Source organism: Muntiacus reevesi, chromosome 10 (assembly GCF_963930625.1).
Source record: "Muntiacus reevesi chromosome 10, mMunRee1.1, whole genome shotgun sequence".
In the NCBI taxonomy this organism is placed as follows: Eukaryota; Metazoa; Chordata; class Mammalia; order Artiodactyla; family Cervidae; genus Muntiacus; species Muntiacus reevesi.
This window is the reverse complement of record NC_089258.1, coordinates 73,920,950-73,938,223: the sequence shown is the minus strand read 5'-3', so window position 1 is coordinate 73,938,223 and position 17,274 is coordinate 73,920,950. Positions and strand designations below refer to the sequence as shown.

At 51.1% G+C, this 17,274-nt stretch overlaps 1 protein-coding gene across 1 annotated transcript; it reads left to right on the top strand.

The window, feature by feature from the left end:
* Positions 1-3,161: 3,161 nt before the first annotated feature.
* Positions 3,162-5,074, top strand: ADRB3 (adrenoceptor beta 3). The gene is made up of 2 exons (XM_065947292.1): positions 3,162-4,357; positions 5,053-5,074. Exons 1-2 carry the CDS (start codon positions 3,162-3,164, stop codon positions 5,072-5,074), a joined length of 1,218 nt encoding a protein of 405 aa, XP_065803364.1.
* The last annotated feature ends 12,200 nt before the right edge of the window (positions 5,075-17,274 follow it).

Below are 17,274 nucleotides of genomic sequence, written 5' to 3'. Positions count from 1 at the left end.
GCAATTTTCTAATATATGATTTTGTGTATTTTGATGGCTGAATAACGTGAATGTATTATGGATTCAAAACATAAAATGAAGAAACACAAAAGCACAAGAAGAAAAGACCCAAGTGATGGAAGATGGATTCCTCCCTGCGGGGGGCCCCAAGGCCAGGGGTGGATGGTGGGTGGGGTGGGGGATGGGCCAGCCAGACTGAGAACATTGTGGGGATGGGCCAGAGCAGAGGAAAAGCTCTCCAGGTGCTGGGCTCGGCTCTCTGCTGGTGCCTAAAAGCCTTCAAAACGGGGGCCAGAATTCCTCTCCCCCACAATCTCCTTTGGCTATAGGCCTAATCATACCCCAAAGGCAGGCACACGCATGTGGTTTGGGAAATCTTGTCTTTCTTGAAACATAAACACTGGAACACCCTTCCTTAGATTAACAAGGTCACCCCTAAAGCCACGGCAGCCTTTGAAGCGACTTGACTTCCTGGCACCCCCTCCTTTCCCCCCAACCAACTCAGATATCCTGAAAACAAAAACCAAAAAACCCCCAAACCTTGCTGAATGGCTGGGATTTGTTTTAGAGGTTACTCTTTGAGAATCTTCTGACACCCCTGGAGATAACTGGCAACACTCTGGGGTGTTGCAAAACCTGACTTGGGAGGGACTGCCCTAATGGTCAGCCAGAGACCCAGGTCAAGGCTCCGGCCAAGTGGGACCTGCACTGCTGGCGCGGGGCGTAAGGGGAGAGGCTGGCCTGCCCGGGGCGCAGCCTGGGCACGGAAGGCATTTGCTTGGGAGCCACTGGCCAGCCCCGCTCGCGGGTGAGCACGGGGTCCCTGGGAGATGACACGGGTTCTTTTTCCTTGGGGATAATTTTAGGTCTTCACTTCGCCTCCAGTCTCTCCAACTCCCAGCCCCTGGCTCGGCCTCCCAGAGGGATTGCTGAGACCAGTGACTCGACAGGGTACTGTTGAAATATAGAGCTCTTCAAAAGAGACTTGCTGAGACATGGCCCTGGAGGCTTTTTCCATGATATTTTCCCCCCTTTCTCCCATTGTTTCGGGAGAGGAAGCAAGATGGCTCGAGGATCAGGTTCTGGTAGGACTTAATAAGGGTATCAGAGCTTCCTGCCCTTCAACTTGAACCTAGGGGCGTGTTTCTCAGTTTCATCTCCCCACACCCAGTTCGAGAGGAACTGGCTTAGGGACAGAACTTGGCTGAGAACCAGCCTTCGGTCTGGGGCAGGGGAGCGGGGGGAGGAGGCCCTGGGCTTCTTAGGTGCGGGGGAACCTCTGATTTCGTTGTAGGAGAGACTCCAGCAGGCATTCAAGTGCCAGGCCTGCGGTGCCACACACTCCGAGATGCAACGTGTGAAGTCCTCACCCTAATGTCTTCTAATTTTTAAAAGTTCATGAATAAAATCTTCAGGGAAGTAGAGAAGACTGCCACGGTGATGGAAGATTTGTGGAGAGCTGGGAGTGATGGTGGATAAGCCTCAACCTGGAAGCCATTGATTCTTTTTTTTTTTTTTTTTAATATCTGCCCTGGGTCTCAGTCGTGGCAGGTGGGATCTAGTTCCCTGATCAGGGATCAAACCTGGGCTCCCTTCCATTGAGAGTGTGGAGTCTTAGCCACTGGACCACCGAGGAAATGGCATTCATTCTTTATTTTTGGCTGTGCTGAGTCTTCATTGCTGCTGGGCTTTCTCTAGTTGCGGTGAGCGTGGGCTACTGTTCTTTGCTGTGCATCGGCTTCGCATTGTGCTGGCTTCCTTTGATGCAAAGCACAGGCTTTCGGCACACGGGCTTCAGTAGGTGCAGTACTCGGGCTCAGTCGTTGCACCACAGAATCTCATTACTTGTCTCTTGCAGACTCTAGAGAGTGGGCTCAGAAGATGCAGCCCAGGGGCTCAGTAGCCTGCATGTGGAATCTTCCCGGACCAGGGATCGAACCTGTATACCCTGCATTGGTAGGCAGATTCTTATCCACTGTGTGTGTTAGTCGCTCAGTTGTGTCCGACTCTTTGTGACCCCATGGACTGTAGCCTGCCAGGTTCCTCTGTCCATGGGATTTTCCAGGCAAGAATACTGGAGTGGGTTGCCATTTTCTTCTCCAGGGGAATCTTTCCGACCCAGAGATCGAACTCGGGACACCCACATTGCAGGAGGATTCTTTACCATCTGAGCTACCAGGGTATCCACTGTACCACCGGAGAAATCCCCATTCATTCATTTTCAGAACAGTTGTTACAAGAGAAGTGTTTTAAGAAAGGGGTCCATCTAGAAGTTTTCTCCGCGGAAAGTGTGGGGAAGGGGTAACATGGAGTGGGGAAGACAGAAATGGAAACTTGTAGCATCCTGGGCTCAGTTCAGAGGTCAAATCCAAGCTCAAAAGAGCAGGCAATCAAAAAGACTCCTGGAAAATGGAAGTTTTTTTTTTTTTTTTTTTCCCCAGTAGATGAAAAGGGAAAAAAGAAAGAGAAAGAAAAGTTAGACCAGAATGACAGGGGAAGTAAGTGAATAGAAGGGTAGGGGCCAGATCTCTTGGAAGGAGGTCTTGGGAGAAGACGGAAATAGCCGGTGTCCTCTATGACTTAACTTACTCAGAAGAGGATGCCTGCGTGGAGGAGGGGCTGCCGTGGGTCCCCTCCTTTGCTTCCAGGGGGTTACCTTTCCCTCCAACGCGGTAAGCGGGCAGGGTTTTTCCTTCTCGGAGAGATGCTCCTGGACCTTCCCAGGGAATTGGTACAGAGTTCCAGAAAACCAGTGAGGCCAGAGCGCGGGGAGCTGTCACGGCAGGAGCGGGCACGTCGTAGCAGAGAACACACGGCGTGACTTTACTCTTCCGAATCTTACTGGGGGTTTGACTAATAGGGAAGTCGGGCGTCCATCTGGCCTCAGTCCCCACGGCTCGATTTCCCCTCCGGAGGCCCAGCGAGGAGACTATTGGCCGCTGCCCCTTTAAGGGCCGCCACTCCCCCACCCCCACCCCCTCCCCAGTGGTGGCACCCAAGGGGTGGGGGTGGCGGGGAGACTGTGCGTTCTCGGCCGGTCAGCTGGGGAAGATGGCCCAGGCCGGGGGAATCGCTCCCACGCCCCGATGCCCCCTCCGCTGAGCAGGGTGAGCTGGGAGCCCCTTTCCCTCATTCCTTCCTGCCCCACGCGCGACGCGGGGATGGCTCCGTGGCCTCCCGGGAACAGCTCTCTGACCCCGTGGCCAGATATCCCCACCCTGGCGCCCAATACTGCCAACGCGAGTGGGCTGCCAGGGGTGCCCTGGGCGGTGGCGCTGGCGGGGGCGCTGTTGGCGCTAGCGGTGCTGGCCACCGTGGGAGGCAACCTGCTTGTAATCGTGGCCATCGCCCGGACGCCGAGACTCCAGACCATGACCAACGTGTTCGTGACTTCGCTGGCCACAGCCGACCTGGTGGTGGGGCTCCTGGTCGTGCCCCCGGGGGCCACGTTGGCGCTGACCGGCCACTGGCCCCTGGGCGTCACCAGTTGCGAGCTGTGGACCTCGGTGGACGTGCTGTGTGTGACGGCCAGCATCGAAACCCTGTGCGCCCTGGCGGTGGACCGCTACCTGGCCGTGACCAACCCGCTGCGCTACGGCGCTCTGGTCACCAAACGCCGCGCCCGAGCCGCCGTGGTCCTGGTGTGGGTCGTGTCCGCCGCGGTGTCGTTTGCGCCCATCATGAGCAAATGGTGGCGCATCGGGGCCGATGCCGAGGCTCAGCGTTGCCACTCCAACCCGCGCTGCTGCACCTTCGCCTCCAACATACCCTACGCGCTGCTCTCCTCCTCGGTCTCCTTCTATCTTCCGCTCCTGGTGATGCTCTTCGTCTACGCACGGGTTTTCGTGGTGGCTACGCGCCAGCTGCGCTTGCTGCGCCGGGAGCTGGGTCGCTTCCCGCCAGAGGAGTCTCCGCCGGCTCCTTCTCGCTCCGGGTCCCCTGGCCCGGCGGGGCCGTGCGCCTCGCCCGCGGGGGTGCCTTCCTACGGCCGGCGGCCGGCGCGCCTTCTGCCTCTGCGGGAACACCGCGCCCTGCGCACCTTGGGGCTCATCATGGGAACCTTCACGCTCTGCTGGTTGCCTTTCTTTGTGGTCAACGTGGTGCGCGTCCTCGGGGGCCCCTCTCTGGTGTCCGGCCCCACTTTCCTCGCCCTTAACTGGCTGGGCTATGCCAACTCTGCCTTCAACCCGCTCATCTACTGCCGCAGCCCGGACTTTCGGAGCGCCTTCCGCCGCCTGCTGTGTCGCTGCCGGCCGGAGGAGCACCTCGCCGCTGCCTCCCCGCCCCGCGCCCCCTCCGGAGCCCCCACGGCCCTGAGCAGCCCCGCCGAGTCCAGGGAGCCCCCACCGCTCGACGGGTAGGTAATCAAGGCGAAGGGATCAGGAAGCTTTCTGTATCTCCGCTGGTCAATTTTTTTTGAGTTCGGGGTTCGGAAGGAGGAGATGGGGCTGGGGAGGGTCTTTGCAATCAAGAGAAGGGGGGCACAGAGTAAATCAAAGAGGAACCCAGAGCCCTTTCTTTTTCCGTTCTCCACCCACCCTGCCTGGGGGGGGGGGAGGGGTGCGAGGTGGAAGCAAAGGAGGCGGGCGGGTGGTTCTCCAACCCAGGAAAAACAGTGCGCCCGGAGGTGCCGCGGTGCGGAGGGCCCCCGGCTCAACCGCAGTGCTAGTTTGGGTTTGCTAGCGCAGTTCTTTCTCTGCCCAAACTTCTTACCATCACTCGGGCCGGCTTTGACTTGCAGAGAAGACTAGAGGGCCCCCCCATCCCCCACCCCCGCGGCCGTCCCCAAGCCTTTGGGCTCAGTTCTGGTTTCTTCGAATAGTCTGATAGCCCTGAAGGTGAGGATTCGCTTCCGGAATGAAGGCTAGCCGGGCTGAGGAAGCTGTGAGTGCGAATTCTTCCCCAGTAGGAACCGGGTCGGCTTGGAGTTGGGGGTGGCCTTTGTAGTTCGTGGATCCCAGAGGGGTTTCCCAAGGTCCCTGACCACCCTCTCCCCCCCGTTCCCACCCTTTGCCCCCTCACCCCAAGATACTGTTATCTCCACTTTTTCAGGGCTTCCTGTGGACTTTCTTAGGCCTTGAAGAAACAGCTCCGTTGATCCGGAACCTCTGGAAAGCCTCTGGGCGGCCTCGGTTCAGAATGAGCCCCGTGGAGTTTCCCAGCTGGAAAACTCTGCCCTCCAGGCGCCTGACTGACGACGGGGTCCTGGGAGGCGGATGGCGGCTGACTAGGGAGGGGAAATCCTTACCAAGTGGGTTTTGGCCGGCTCTCTTTCTTTCTGAGAGAAGTTTCTAAAACCCCAGCCCTGAACTTCACCGCTACCTCAGCAGCTGGGGAGTCCGGCTGCCCATGCCCCGGTGCCGGAGCAGGAGCTGGGCTGCGTTTAGCCCGGGCATCCGCACCTGTCTCACTTGTGTGCTGTGTGCGCAGCGGCAAGGCGGGCACCTTCGTTCTGCTCCTTCTGCCTCCCAGACCCTGAGGGACCCGCCGGGGTGCTGGAGGCCCAGGCTGAGAAGAGGAAGCTGGCGAAGGTCACGGTTTGGGGTTTTGTCCTCCGTGGCTTCCTCATTGTAGACACACCTACCTCACAGCAGTTTCAGGACTTTAGAGTTTGGGGTGTGGGGGATGCTCCTGGTTTCGTGGGAAGGTGAACCATTAGAATGGGTCCATTCTTTTCCTTTTGAAATCAAATGAATAAATCTTACTGAATGCAGTTTATCCGTTGCCCTCTTTCCTCTCCCATTTGTTTTCTCTGTGTAATCCGCTTACTCCTTTCATAGAGCTGACTTGTGACAGAGGCAGTAAATTAGGACTAATCCTTGTCCCTTTCTTCTTGATCCTCATGAAACAAAGAATGAAAAGTCTTTTGGGGTGAAGGAGACGGAGTTTGAGCCTTGGACACTCCGATCTCCCCACCCTGGAGGCCATTCTGCCCACGGGATTCACTGAAGTGTCCGCAGGAGGGTGGGGTTTGCTGTTCCAGGGATCAGGGCACATGGAGCTCTTGCGCTACAAGCCAGAGGTGGATTCATAATATCCCGTTGTCACCAGGAACCAGTTTTGTCCGGTGCTGTATATGTGTGTGTGGCGGCACAGACCATTGTTTGTGTTGGGCAGATTCTCTTGGGTTATAAATATAGTCTGACATTTCTTATCCTTTCCATAACCTCTATTAACCTCTACCTTCCCACTCCCTTTCCTGGGCAGCAGAAATCTGTATTATCTTCTTGAACTAAAACTGGAGTTACAAGTTTGAGCTCCAAGATAATTTTTTCCTCCCTTATGCCAATTTTATGAATCTTATCAGGCAGTTTCCTAGGGAAAGAAAATTTCTATGGAAACCCCCTGGGTCATTTTGTGAGTTCTTATTTAGACTCCTTGAGCACAGACCATTGTCCAGGCTGATTTACAGGACAGCCAGTAAATCACTAAAAGTTGAACGAGCTGGGTGACGGCAGCATACAATGCATTGTCTACCTTCAGGGGCTCCAGGGTTATAAAACTGATCGGCCCTGAGGATAAGCTCGGTGGATTTCCACATATGGGTGTTCCCTGTGAACTGGACCTGGCCTTAGCTGCTTTCTTCTGTCTAGGAGTCCAAGTTTTATTTCTTACGATGTTTGCATACCAAAGATGACTTTCTCCTTCTTCACTCAGAGCAGTACGAGATCTCTGGTGTCTGAGGTGTGGAAGGTTTCTTGGCAAGAACTCAACTTGTTGAACCTTTAGCAGAGGAGGAAGTCTCGCTTTAGCCTGAGCATAAGAGGGCCTCCTCTCTCTCCCCATCTCTGGATATTTTCCCAACATCGCTGAGGGAAGTTGTCCAGTCGGTGCCAGGGTGCTAGGCAGGGGGAGAAGAATGATTTGGGGGGGGGAGGGCGATCTGGTTTGTAGAATTGTCCTTGAACGCCATCCAGGAGCTCACAGGGCTTGAGTTTTACTCGCTACGCACCCGTGTGCCAGCTGTCAGCCTCCTCTGGAGTGTTTAGACTTGCGCTGGGGCTGTGGACTCCGTCTGTGAATTGTCTCCACTGTCTGACAGGTGCAGAGGCAGCCAGCCGCTCCCGTCATTTCTCCAGCAACTTTCGGTCAGGTGTCAGGCCAGGGGAGATTTATACCCTTGGATGTCGAGTGGGTGGCTCTCTGTAGCACCGGCCCGGAGCACTTGAACTGGGGAAGACAACCAACCATCCTCTGAGCCTAGAGATGTGAAGACTTGCAGATGGTGCTAGTGATGCATGCTCAGTCGTGCCCGACTCTTTGGGACCCCATGAGCTGTATAGCCCTCCAGGCTCGTCTGGAATTTTCCAGGCAGCAATACTGGAGTGGCTTGCTCTTTCCTCCTCCAGATGATCTTTCTAACTCAGGGATGGAATCTGCATCTCTTGCATTGGCAGGTGGATGCCTTACCACGGCACCACCTGGAACCCATGAGGGAAAAAGGGTCCGTGGAACTGCTGGCTCTGCCTGACCAGAAGTGACAAGGTGGAAGGGGCTATGCTGGAGGACACGGGATGAGGAGTGATGGGCTTTTTCAGAGGGAACCTGCCTCTGCAACCTCTGACACCTCTGAGGAGCAGGCAGAGTTAGGGGGAGGGTGTTGTTGATAACAGGCTTTCCTAGGACTCCCCCGTGGTAGGTTCTTTTGTGGTGTGCATGTGTGCTAAGTAGCTTCAATTGTGATGGACTCTCTGCGACCCCATGTACTGTAGCCCACCACGTTCCTCTGTCCATGGGATTCTCCAGGCAAGAACACTGGTGTGGGTTGCCACGCTTTTCTCCGGCGGATCTTCCCAACCCAAGGATTGAACCCACATCTCTTATGTCTCCTGCATTGGCAGGAGGGTTCTTTACCACTAGCGGCAGCAGTCCCTAGCCTTTTTGGCACCAGGGACTGGTTTCCTGGAAGACCACTTTTTCATAGACCATGGAGTGGGGGGAAGGGGCTGGCTATTTCGGGATGATTCAGGTGCATTATATGTATTGTATACTTTATTTCCATTATTATTACATCAGCTCCACCTCAGATCGTCAGGCCTTAGATACCAGAGGCTGGGGACCCCTGTTCTGGAGAACAGTGGTAAGTGCAGTCTGCAGTCGTGGGCAGTCATGGGGCGAACATTCCACACCAGCTTCATTCCTCATCCCTTACGGTGTCTAGCGGTTTCTTTCTCTCGGCCTGCAGGCACAGGTGAAGACCATGGAAATGGTGCCCTTTATAGTACCATCCTAAAAGCCAGAGATCTAGGCTCCCTTCTCAGACCCCTGGGCTGGGGCAGTATGTCTGTGTTTCTGTGTCTGTCCAGCGGGGAAGGGGGGAGTCAGCAGAGGGTATACAGACCTGCCAGTGGCCTCCCTAGCCCTCTGCCAAATGCCCTGGGGATAGTCTGCCTTAGGCCAGCTAGTGAGCAGTTGAGGTGTGATGTGAAACTGTTTGATTAGCAGCAAAGAAAGCCATTGGCTTTTTCATAGTTCATCGTATTATGGGATGAAAGAAAATCGAAGCACATTCCTCAGTTTCCCCATCTATAAAGTAAACGGAGGATAAATTTTTCTCTTCTCTCTTGCCTTTAGAAGGGGAATGAAGGTGACTGCGATGGCTGGCTCTCATCAACCTCTGGGAAGCCCTAAGCAGAGTTCTGCTTCTTCAGCGTTTCTGCAAGCCTCTGTGCTCCGTTCAAGGCATAATCGGTGCGAGGCGCCCCCTGATGGTTGTTTGAAGCACAACAGGTGTAGACCGCGTTTACAAGCAGGCCTGACCTGAAATAACTTGAAGAGGCCCTAGAAGTGGTTTGGTCAGGGGAATTCCCTGGCGGTCTGGTGGTTAAGACTGCGCACTTCCACTGCAGGGGGCATGGGTTGGATCCCTGGTCAGGGAAGTAAGATCTCGCATGGCCGTTGTGTGGCCCAAAATAAATAAATATCAATAAATGGATATGGTTTCAGCTCACTTGAGTAGCTCAGCCGTGTCCACTTTGTGCAACCCCATGAACTGCAGCACGCCGGGCTTCCTTGTCCATCACCAACTCCTGGAGCTTGCTCAAACTCGTGTCCATCGAGTTGGTGATGCCATCCAACCATGTCATCCTCTGTCGTCCTCTTCTCCTCCCATCTTCAATCTTTCCCAGCATCAGGGTCTTATTCCAATGAGTCAGTTCTTCGCATCAGGTGGCCAAAGTATTGGAATTTCAGCTTCAGCATCAGTCCTTCCAATGAATATTCAGGACTGATTTCCTTTAGGATGGACTGGTTGGATCTCCTTGCAGTCCAAGGGACTCTCAAGAGTCTTCTCCAACACCACAGTTCAGAAGCACCAATTCTTCCATGCTCAGCTTTCTTTATAGTCCAACTCCCACATCCGTACATGATTACTGGAAAAACCATAGCTTCGTCTAGAGGGACCTTTGTCAGCAAAGTAATGTCTCTGCTTTTTAATATGCTGTCTAGGTTGGTCATAGCTTTTCTTCCAAGGAGCAAGCGCCTTTTAATTTCATGACTGCAGTCACCATCTTCAGTGATTTTGGAGCCCAAGAAAATAATGCCTCTCACTGTTTCCATTGTTTCTCTATCTATTTGCCATGAAGTGATGGGACCAGATGCCATGATCTTTGTTTTTTGAATTTTGAGTTTTAAGCCAGCTTTTTCATTCTTCTCTTTCACCTTCATCAAGAGGCTCTTTAGTTCCTCTTCACTTTCTGCCATAAGGGTGGTGTAAACTATGTATCTGAAGTTATTGATATTTCTCCTGGCAATCTTGATTCCAGCTTGTGCTTCATCCAGCCCAGCATTTTGCATGATGTACTCTGCATATAAGTTAAATAAGCAGGGTGACAATATACAGCCTTGATGTACTCCTTTTTCTATCTGGAACCAGTCTGTTGTTCCATGTCCAGTTCTAACTGTTGCTTCTTGACCTGCATACAGATTTCTCAGGAGGCAGGTAAGGTGGTCTGTTATTCCCATCTCTTTAAGAATTTTCCACAGTTTGTTGTGATCCATACAATCAAAGGCTTTGGTGTAGTCAATAAAGCAGAAGTAGATGTTTTTCTGGAACTCTCTTGCTTTTTCTGTGATCCAATGGATGTTGGCAATTTGATCTCTGGTTCCTCTGCCTTTTCTAAATCAAGCTTGAAAAAAATCTGGTTCTTGGTTCGTGTACTGTTGAAGCCTCACTTGGAGAATTTTGAGCATAACTTTGCTAGCAAGTGAGATGAGTGCAATTGTGCAGTAGTTTGAGCATTTTATGGCATTGCCTTTCTTTGGGATTGGAATGAAAACTGCCCTTTCCATTCCTGGGGCCAGTGCTGAGTTTTCCAAATTTGCTGGCATATTGAGTGCAGCATTTTAACAGCATCACCTTTTAGGATTTGAAATAGCTCAACTGGAAATGGTTTAGCCCAGTCCTTTGATGAAATGAAGAAACTGATCTCTAGCAAGATGAATTGTAAGTATCCAAGATTACTTGGCAACACTGTGTTTTCAGTATAAATTGCATGGCATTTGGAGCTGGAAAAAAACAAATAAGGACAGAAATGACCTTTTTTAGGAGTACCAATAAATATACCAACCTTGTAAGAGGTGCTGTCCAAATGTTACCTTACAGTGACAACAAAGGAAAAAATACAGCTGTGTAGAAACCAAAGAGCTTGCTGTGCTGATTTTAACCCAGTCTACCAGACTCCCAAGTTCACTTTCTTTGCACTGACTTCTCACCATCAGCCACACAGAGCAACTGACTTAGCCTCTCTCTTGGCCTGTGAATCAAATGGAGATGATTCAATTGCTCTACTCAATTCTTGCAGACTGGTTTTGAAGCTCAGATGAGAGACTGTATGTGAAAAGCTTTGGAAACTGAAAGGGTCCTCCCAGTTCTAAGGGGTGTCATTTGAGTGTGGGGCTCGGACTAGTCCCAGGGCTCCTGGCTTCAGTCCCAGGGCTCCTGGCTTCAGTCCTCGTTTGGTCCTGCTTACATCGACAGCCTAGATCCTGGACTCACTTACCTTTGGTCACGGTGGGTGTGTCCTGCCTGGTCTTCCTCCCGCAGGTTCGTCCCCACCTCAGGTATCAGCGATCCCACTGGTGTCACACCCACGTCACTGTGCACCTCCTCCTTTGGCCCTCTTTTCATGTCAGACCCTGGTCTGGCCTGTGCCTGACTGTTGGCTCACCCTATCACTGGGTTGCAGCATTTATGATGATCTAATTTTTTTTTTTCAAAAATAGTTTTATTTCTTTATTTGGCTGCACTGAGTCTTAGTTGTGGCATGTGGGATCTAGTTCCCTGACCAGGGATCAAGCCTGGGCCCCCTGCATTGGGAGTGCAGAATCTTAGCCACTGGGCTACCAGGGAAGTCTCTATAATGAGCTAATTCAGTGGTTAGGACTCTGAGCTTCCACTTCAGGGGCCCTGGCTTTGATTCCTGGTTGAGGAATGACAGAGGATGAGATGGTTGGATGGCATCGCCGACTCAGACATGAGTTTGAGCGAGCTCCAGGAGTTGGTGATGGACAGGGAAGCCTGGTGTGCTGCAGTCCATGGGGTCGCAAAGACTCAGATACGACTGAGCGACTGAGCTGAACTGAACGAAGAACTAAGATCTCACATGCTGTGTGGCATAGCCAAAAAGAAAAAAAGGATGGACAGAAGGTTTAAGAGCGAGGGCACTTCTAGGTGTCAGGGCTTTATGGTATCTTCATGAGAGTGGGGCCCTAAAGAACCAGAAGAGGGAGATTGTATATTTGTTTGTTAAATCTTCCATAACAGATTATCCCAAACAGAAAAGTATTGTCACAGTTCTAGAGGCTAGAGGTCCAGGACCAAGGTAAGGCCCTGGGGGAAGGCCCTTTTTGCCTCCAGCTTCCTGGGTGTTGTCTGGCTTGTAGCTGTCGCAGGGCGACACCCACCTCCCTCTTCGCCTGGCCTTCTCCCACTGTGAGTGTCTGTGTCCAAAGTTCCTTCCTCTTCTGAGGATACCAGCCATTGGATCAGGGTCCAGCTTGATTCTGTGTGACTTCATTTTAACTTGATTACACGTGCAAAGACCCTACCTCCAAATAAGCACATTCCCAAGTGATGGGGGTTAGGACTTCAGCATATCTTTTTGGGGGGTACAATTCAACCCACGGCTCAGGGTGTGATGGGGAAGGAGGAACAGTCTTACTGCAGCCTCTGCATGCTCATCTTATTGCTGATGTTTTGAACCCACATTTCCCAGCCTATTACATCTATAATCAGTCAGAATGGTGGTGAGGGTGCTATGCATCCCTGGATTTCCATTTCTAAGCCTTTTCTCTGGGCCCCAGATTTGAGAGGTGATTCATCAAGTCAGAAGATTCCCAGGTGGCGCAAAGGTAAAGAATCTCCTTGCCAGTGTAGGAGATGCAAGAGACAGAGGTTCAATCCCCAGGTTGGGAAGATTCCCTGGAGGAGAAAATGGCAATCCACTCTAGTATTCTCGCCTGGAGAATCCCATGGACAGAGGAGCCTGGCGGGCTATAGGCTGCAGGGCTGCAAAGAGTTGGACATGACAGATCACAGGCCTCATCCAGTCAGACCTTGTGTTTGATTTCTCCTGTTGGTGGAATTTGCTGTCCATTCTCTATTCTTTCCTTCTGTGAGTAACAGAACGCCTAAGTTTTATCAGGCACTGCTGCTGCTGCTAAGTCACTTCAGTTGTGTCCGACTCTGTGTGACCCCATAGACGGCAGCCCACCAGGCTCCCCCATCCCTGGGATTCTCCAGGCAAGAACACTGGAGTGGGTTGCCATTTCCTTCTCCAATGCATGAAAGAGAAAAGGTAAAGTGAAGTCGCTCAGTCATGTCCGACTCTTAGCGACCCCATGGACTGCAGCCTACCAAGCTCCTCCGTCCATGGGATTTTCCAGGCAAGAGTACTGGAGTGGGGTGCCATTGCATGGCCTCCCTAAAAACACACTGGTGCCTCTCCTGCGGCCCGGTGTGACTAAGTGACTAAATTCTAGTCAAATGAACTGTGACGCTTCTGGGCCTTAAAGGGAAAAGGTATATCCTCCACATTTGATTCCCCCTTTCCAACTGGCTGGAATGCAGCTGTGATGGTAAGGACTGAAGTAGCCATGTTGGGTCTTGAGATGGAAACCATATATTGCTGATGACAGAAGAACCAGTCAGGGGAGCCTGTGGGTCCCACAGTGTGAAGTTACCATTTTAGTCCTAAATTGCTTATGCTTAGGACTCTTCAGTTCAGTCACTCGGTCGTGTCTGACTCTTTGTGACCCCATGGACTGCAGCATGCCAGGCTTCCCTGTTCATCACCAACTCTTAAAGAGAAATAAACTTCTATCTTGTTTAAGCTACAGCTGTTTTAGCCTTTTTTTTAAAACATCAACTGAATCAAACACATTCATCAGTGAAGGGAGACTACAAGATATAACAATGAATGGGCATCTCCTACATTTTGTAATGAATGTGGCTTGGCTTATAAAGCTGGCTTGCTTTGGTACCCCTTCGGCACTTCTGATCTCTGGGAACTGGCATCTCCATAAAGTCTGAGTTTGTATCACACCTGTGGCCCCCAAGTCCATCTCGACATTGATTCCTATGGGGACAATGATCCATGAGTGTGTTCGTTTCCGGAGACTACCACAACATATGACCACAACCATGGTCACTTAAGACAGCAGAAATTTATTTTCTTACAGTCCTGGAGGCCAGAAACCTAAAATCAAGTAGACAGGGCTAGTTCCTTCTAGAGACCCCCAAGGAGACTCTGTTCCAGGCCCCGGGCTGCAGCAATTCTTGGCTTTTGTTGATTTACAGACACATTGCTTTGATGTCTACCTCTGCTATCACTTTCCCGCTGTGTCCCTGTGTGGCCTCTCCTTCTCTCTTTTAAAGACACAGATCTGTCTTTGTAAGACAGATCGGACTTGGATTTGGGGCCTGCTCTAAACCAGGATGATCTCATCTCAAGATCTTTGCCTTAATTATATCAGCAAAGACCCTTCTTCCAGATAAGGTCACATTCTGAGGTTCTGGGCGGCGTATCTTTAATTGTGGGGGAAAGGGGGTCACTGTTCAACCCATTACAGAGAGGATCCTTGTAAACTCTACAGAGTTCTTATCTTGCAAAATCATCATCCAACCCAGTCACATCTCATGGAAGGACTGTTCTCTCCAGAAGCTTCTGATGACCTCCAAGGACCCGTGTCCTTGCATAATCCCTCCCCCGTGAATGTGGGTGGGGGCATAATTTGCTTCTAACAAGCAGAAAATGGCAAAGGTGATGGGATGTGATTGTTGTGATTATGTCATATTATATGGCAGACGGGAAGGGATTCTGAAGATGTAATTAAGATCCCTAATCATTTGACTTCACAGAAAGGGAGATGATCTTGGGTGGGCCTGACTTAATCAGGCGAACCCTTTAAGAGAAGGTCATAGACAGCAGAGAGACACTCATGCTGGCCTTGGGGAAGCCCGCCACTGTGAGTTCTACAGCTACAAGGAAACGGGTTCCCTGTGAGCCTGGAAGAGGACCCTGTGTCTTAGGTGAGGCTGCAGCCCTGGCCAACACTATCACCGTAGCCTGGTGAGACCCTGAGCCCGAGACCCAGACCCCTGACCCATGGAAACTAAGATAATAAATGTGTGCTGGGACTTCCGTAGCAGTCCAGTTGTTAAGACTTCACGCTTCCACTGCAAGGGGCACGGTTTTGATCCATAGTTGGGGGGAACTAAGATCCTGCATGCCATAAGGTGTGGCCAAAAAAAAGAAAAGAAAGAAAGAAAGAAAAAATGTGTTGTCTGAGCTGCTTTGTGGTAATTTGTGACACAACAAAAAAAACGAATCCATCTCTGGTCATATTTTTAAAGATTTCCTATCAGAGACCAGAATACAATGGGACCCTGAACTCTGGAAGGTCCTAAGATCTGCTGTGGTCTGCTCTTCTCCAAAGATCTCTGGGAGCCTCTCGTCTGCTTGGTCCAGGAAGAGCATCCCAGCCTCCGTCCTTCATGCCTAAGAGAATGACTAGTCATTCTGTGACTCCTCCCTCCCTACCTCCCTCCCTATCTTTTAAGAAAATTAGGAACTAAGAAACCCATTTCACTACACTTTTCATTTCTGAGTTGCTAGGGAGGAGCCAAACAGTGACTAGGCTTCCCTGGTGGCTCAGATGATAAAGCATCTGCCTACAAAGAGGAAGATCTGGGTTCGATCCCTGGGTTGGGAAGATCCCCTGGAGAAGGAAATGGCAACCCACTTCAGTATTCTTGCCTGGAAAATCCCATGGACAGAGGAGCCTGGGGGGCTACGGTCCACGGGGTCGCAAAGAGTCGGACACGACTGAGTGACTTCAGTAGGGAGGAGCCACACTTTGTAAGGCAGTGAACACAGTTCTCAAAGCCTCTTACTTCAGTAAGAAACTAGATGAAGTCTTCCAACTTAGGCTGTTGGTATTCCCAGGAGGGAGAGCGGATGGGCCACTTCCTCCCAGAGAAGAGGTTGCCGGGACTGGGAGAGCTTTGCATCAGCTGGGCACCACCCACGGCGTCTCTGTTTTCTCCCCCCTGGTCAGTGGATCAAGTGCTCGAGCCCTTCCCCTGAGGGCTCCCCTTGGGCCAAGGTCCGAATCTAATTGCCGTTGGAATGCTGTCCCAGAGCCACAGGCAACTGCTTTCCCAATGGAGACATTCTGACCATCTTGGGGGAAAGAGAAACATACAGGGCTGATGGCAAACATCACTGCAGTTGTCAAGATGTTGTTGGCCAAGATCTTGGCCTACTCTGCCCACCGAAGCCAAAAGAAAAATACAGAGACAGAGACTGGAGGAAATAGAAAGGTGGCTTTTATTCTCAGCGGGGGGAGAGGGGAACACAGTAGGGTCACGCCTCAAGACCTGTGTCCCCACCTGCGTGAGAAGTCCAGGGGCTTTTACAAGGCAGGGGCTGGCTGTCAGGAGTCAGCGATGAGGACAGAAGCTGATAGGATCTTGATTCCTTCCTCTTGCATTGTTTCAAAGGCAGTCATAAACTGGCGTCAGTAGCCCAGAAATTGAGTCTGGCAGTTGGGTAGCTCTGCGCCCTTCTTTCTGATGCGTGTAACTCCAAGGGGAAGGGTGTTGTCTAGGGGATGTGTTTAGCACAGAGTCAGAGGAAAATAGGTGTGAAGTATAGCTCCTGCAGAGTTGGGGGGCAGAAAAGCAAACTTAGTCACAGACATTCAGAGTTAGGAGCAGTTAAAGTAAAAAAAAAAAAAAAAAAAAACTAGGAATGTTCAGGCCTGCTCACTGTTCTCTTTATATTCTTTGTCCTCAGGAAAGGGAAGGAGAAAAACTCAATCCTCTTTTTTTCCTTTTCACTGCAACAAAGGCCCGGAGGGAAGAACTCATCTTAAGAGCAAACTATTTCTTCCTTCCCAACCCACCCTCATGCCCATCCCTTCAGTAGGTCTGCTGGCTAGCTGGTTTCCACCTGTTCTGGCGTTGCACGTCTGACTTCAGAGAGTGAAATGTTTTTAAAAATCTTTGCCTTTACTTTCCTTTACCATTTCTTGCAAGTCGTAATGAGAAAGATCTGTTTCTTAATAATAAAAGAAGGTAGAAAAGTTGGACACAAGTAAGCAGACATTAGCACTGATACATAATATATTGTTTACATTAAGCAGATATTTTGCAGAACTGACATCTCCCTCCAGGCTTGGTGTGGTGCCTGGTATTTTTATGGAGGACATCTGACAAGTTTACCCGTTACCCACAGCCATATCTCAGGCCTTCATCACTTCTTAACCGAATTAACTAAAATAGTCTTCATGTGACTTTCTTGCCTAGTTCTGGCTCCTCTCCAGTTCGTCCTCCGCAGCCCCCAGAGAGGTTTTTCGAAAACATAAATCTGACAGTGTCATTCCCGTTCTTAAAATCATTCAGCAATCTTCAAGCATTTGGGGTAGAATTCAGACCCTAACTCAAGGGCTTAGCGTTAGATAGACAAGGGCCTGCCTTCCCAATCTGATTTCGTACCACTCCCCTCTCCTGTACACTTTTATTCCAACCACATTTAATTTTTTTTAAACTTAAAAAAGTAATTTTTGGAGGGTGCAGCTTCTGGGATCTTAGTTCCCCAACCAGAGATTGAACCCAGGCCCTTGACAGTGAAAGTGTAGAGTCATAACCCCTGGACTGCCATGGAATTCCAACCACACTTAAATTGACTGAAGAACTCAACTTTCTTTGTCACTGTACCTTCACACAGACTGTACCCTCTGCTCATTCACACATCCATCCCTCTCAGCAAT

Coding starts and splice junctions, on each gene's coding strand:
- ADRB3 (XM_065947292.1), top strand. CDS start 3,162: ATGGCTCCGTGGCCTCCCGGGAACAGCTCTCTGACCCCGTGGCCAGAT. Junction 4,358..5,052: donor GAGCCCCCACCGCTCGACGG/GTAGGTAATCAA, acceptor CCACTTTTTCAG/GGCTTCCTGTGGACTTTCTT.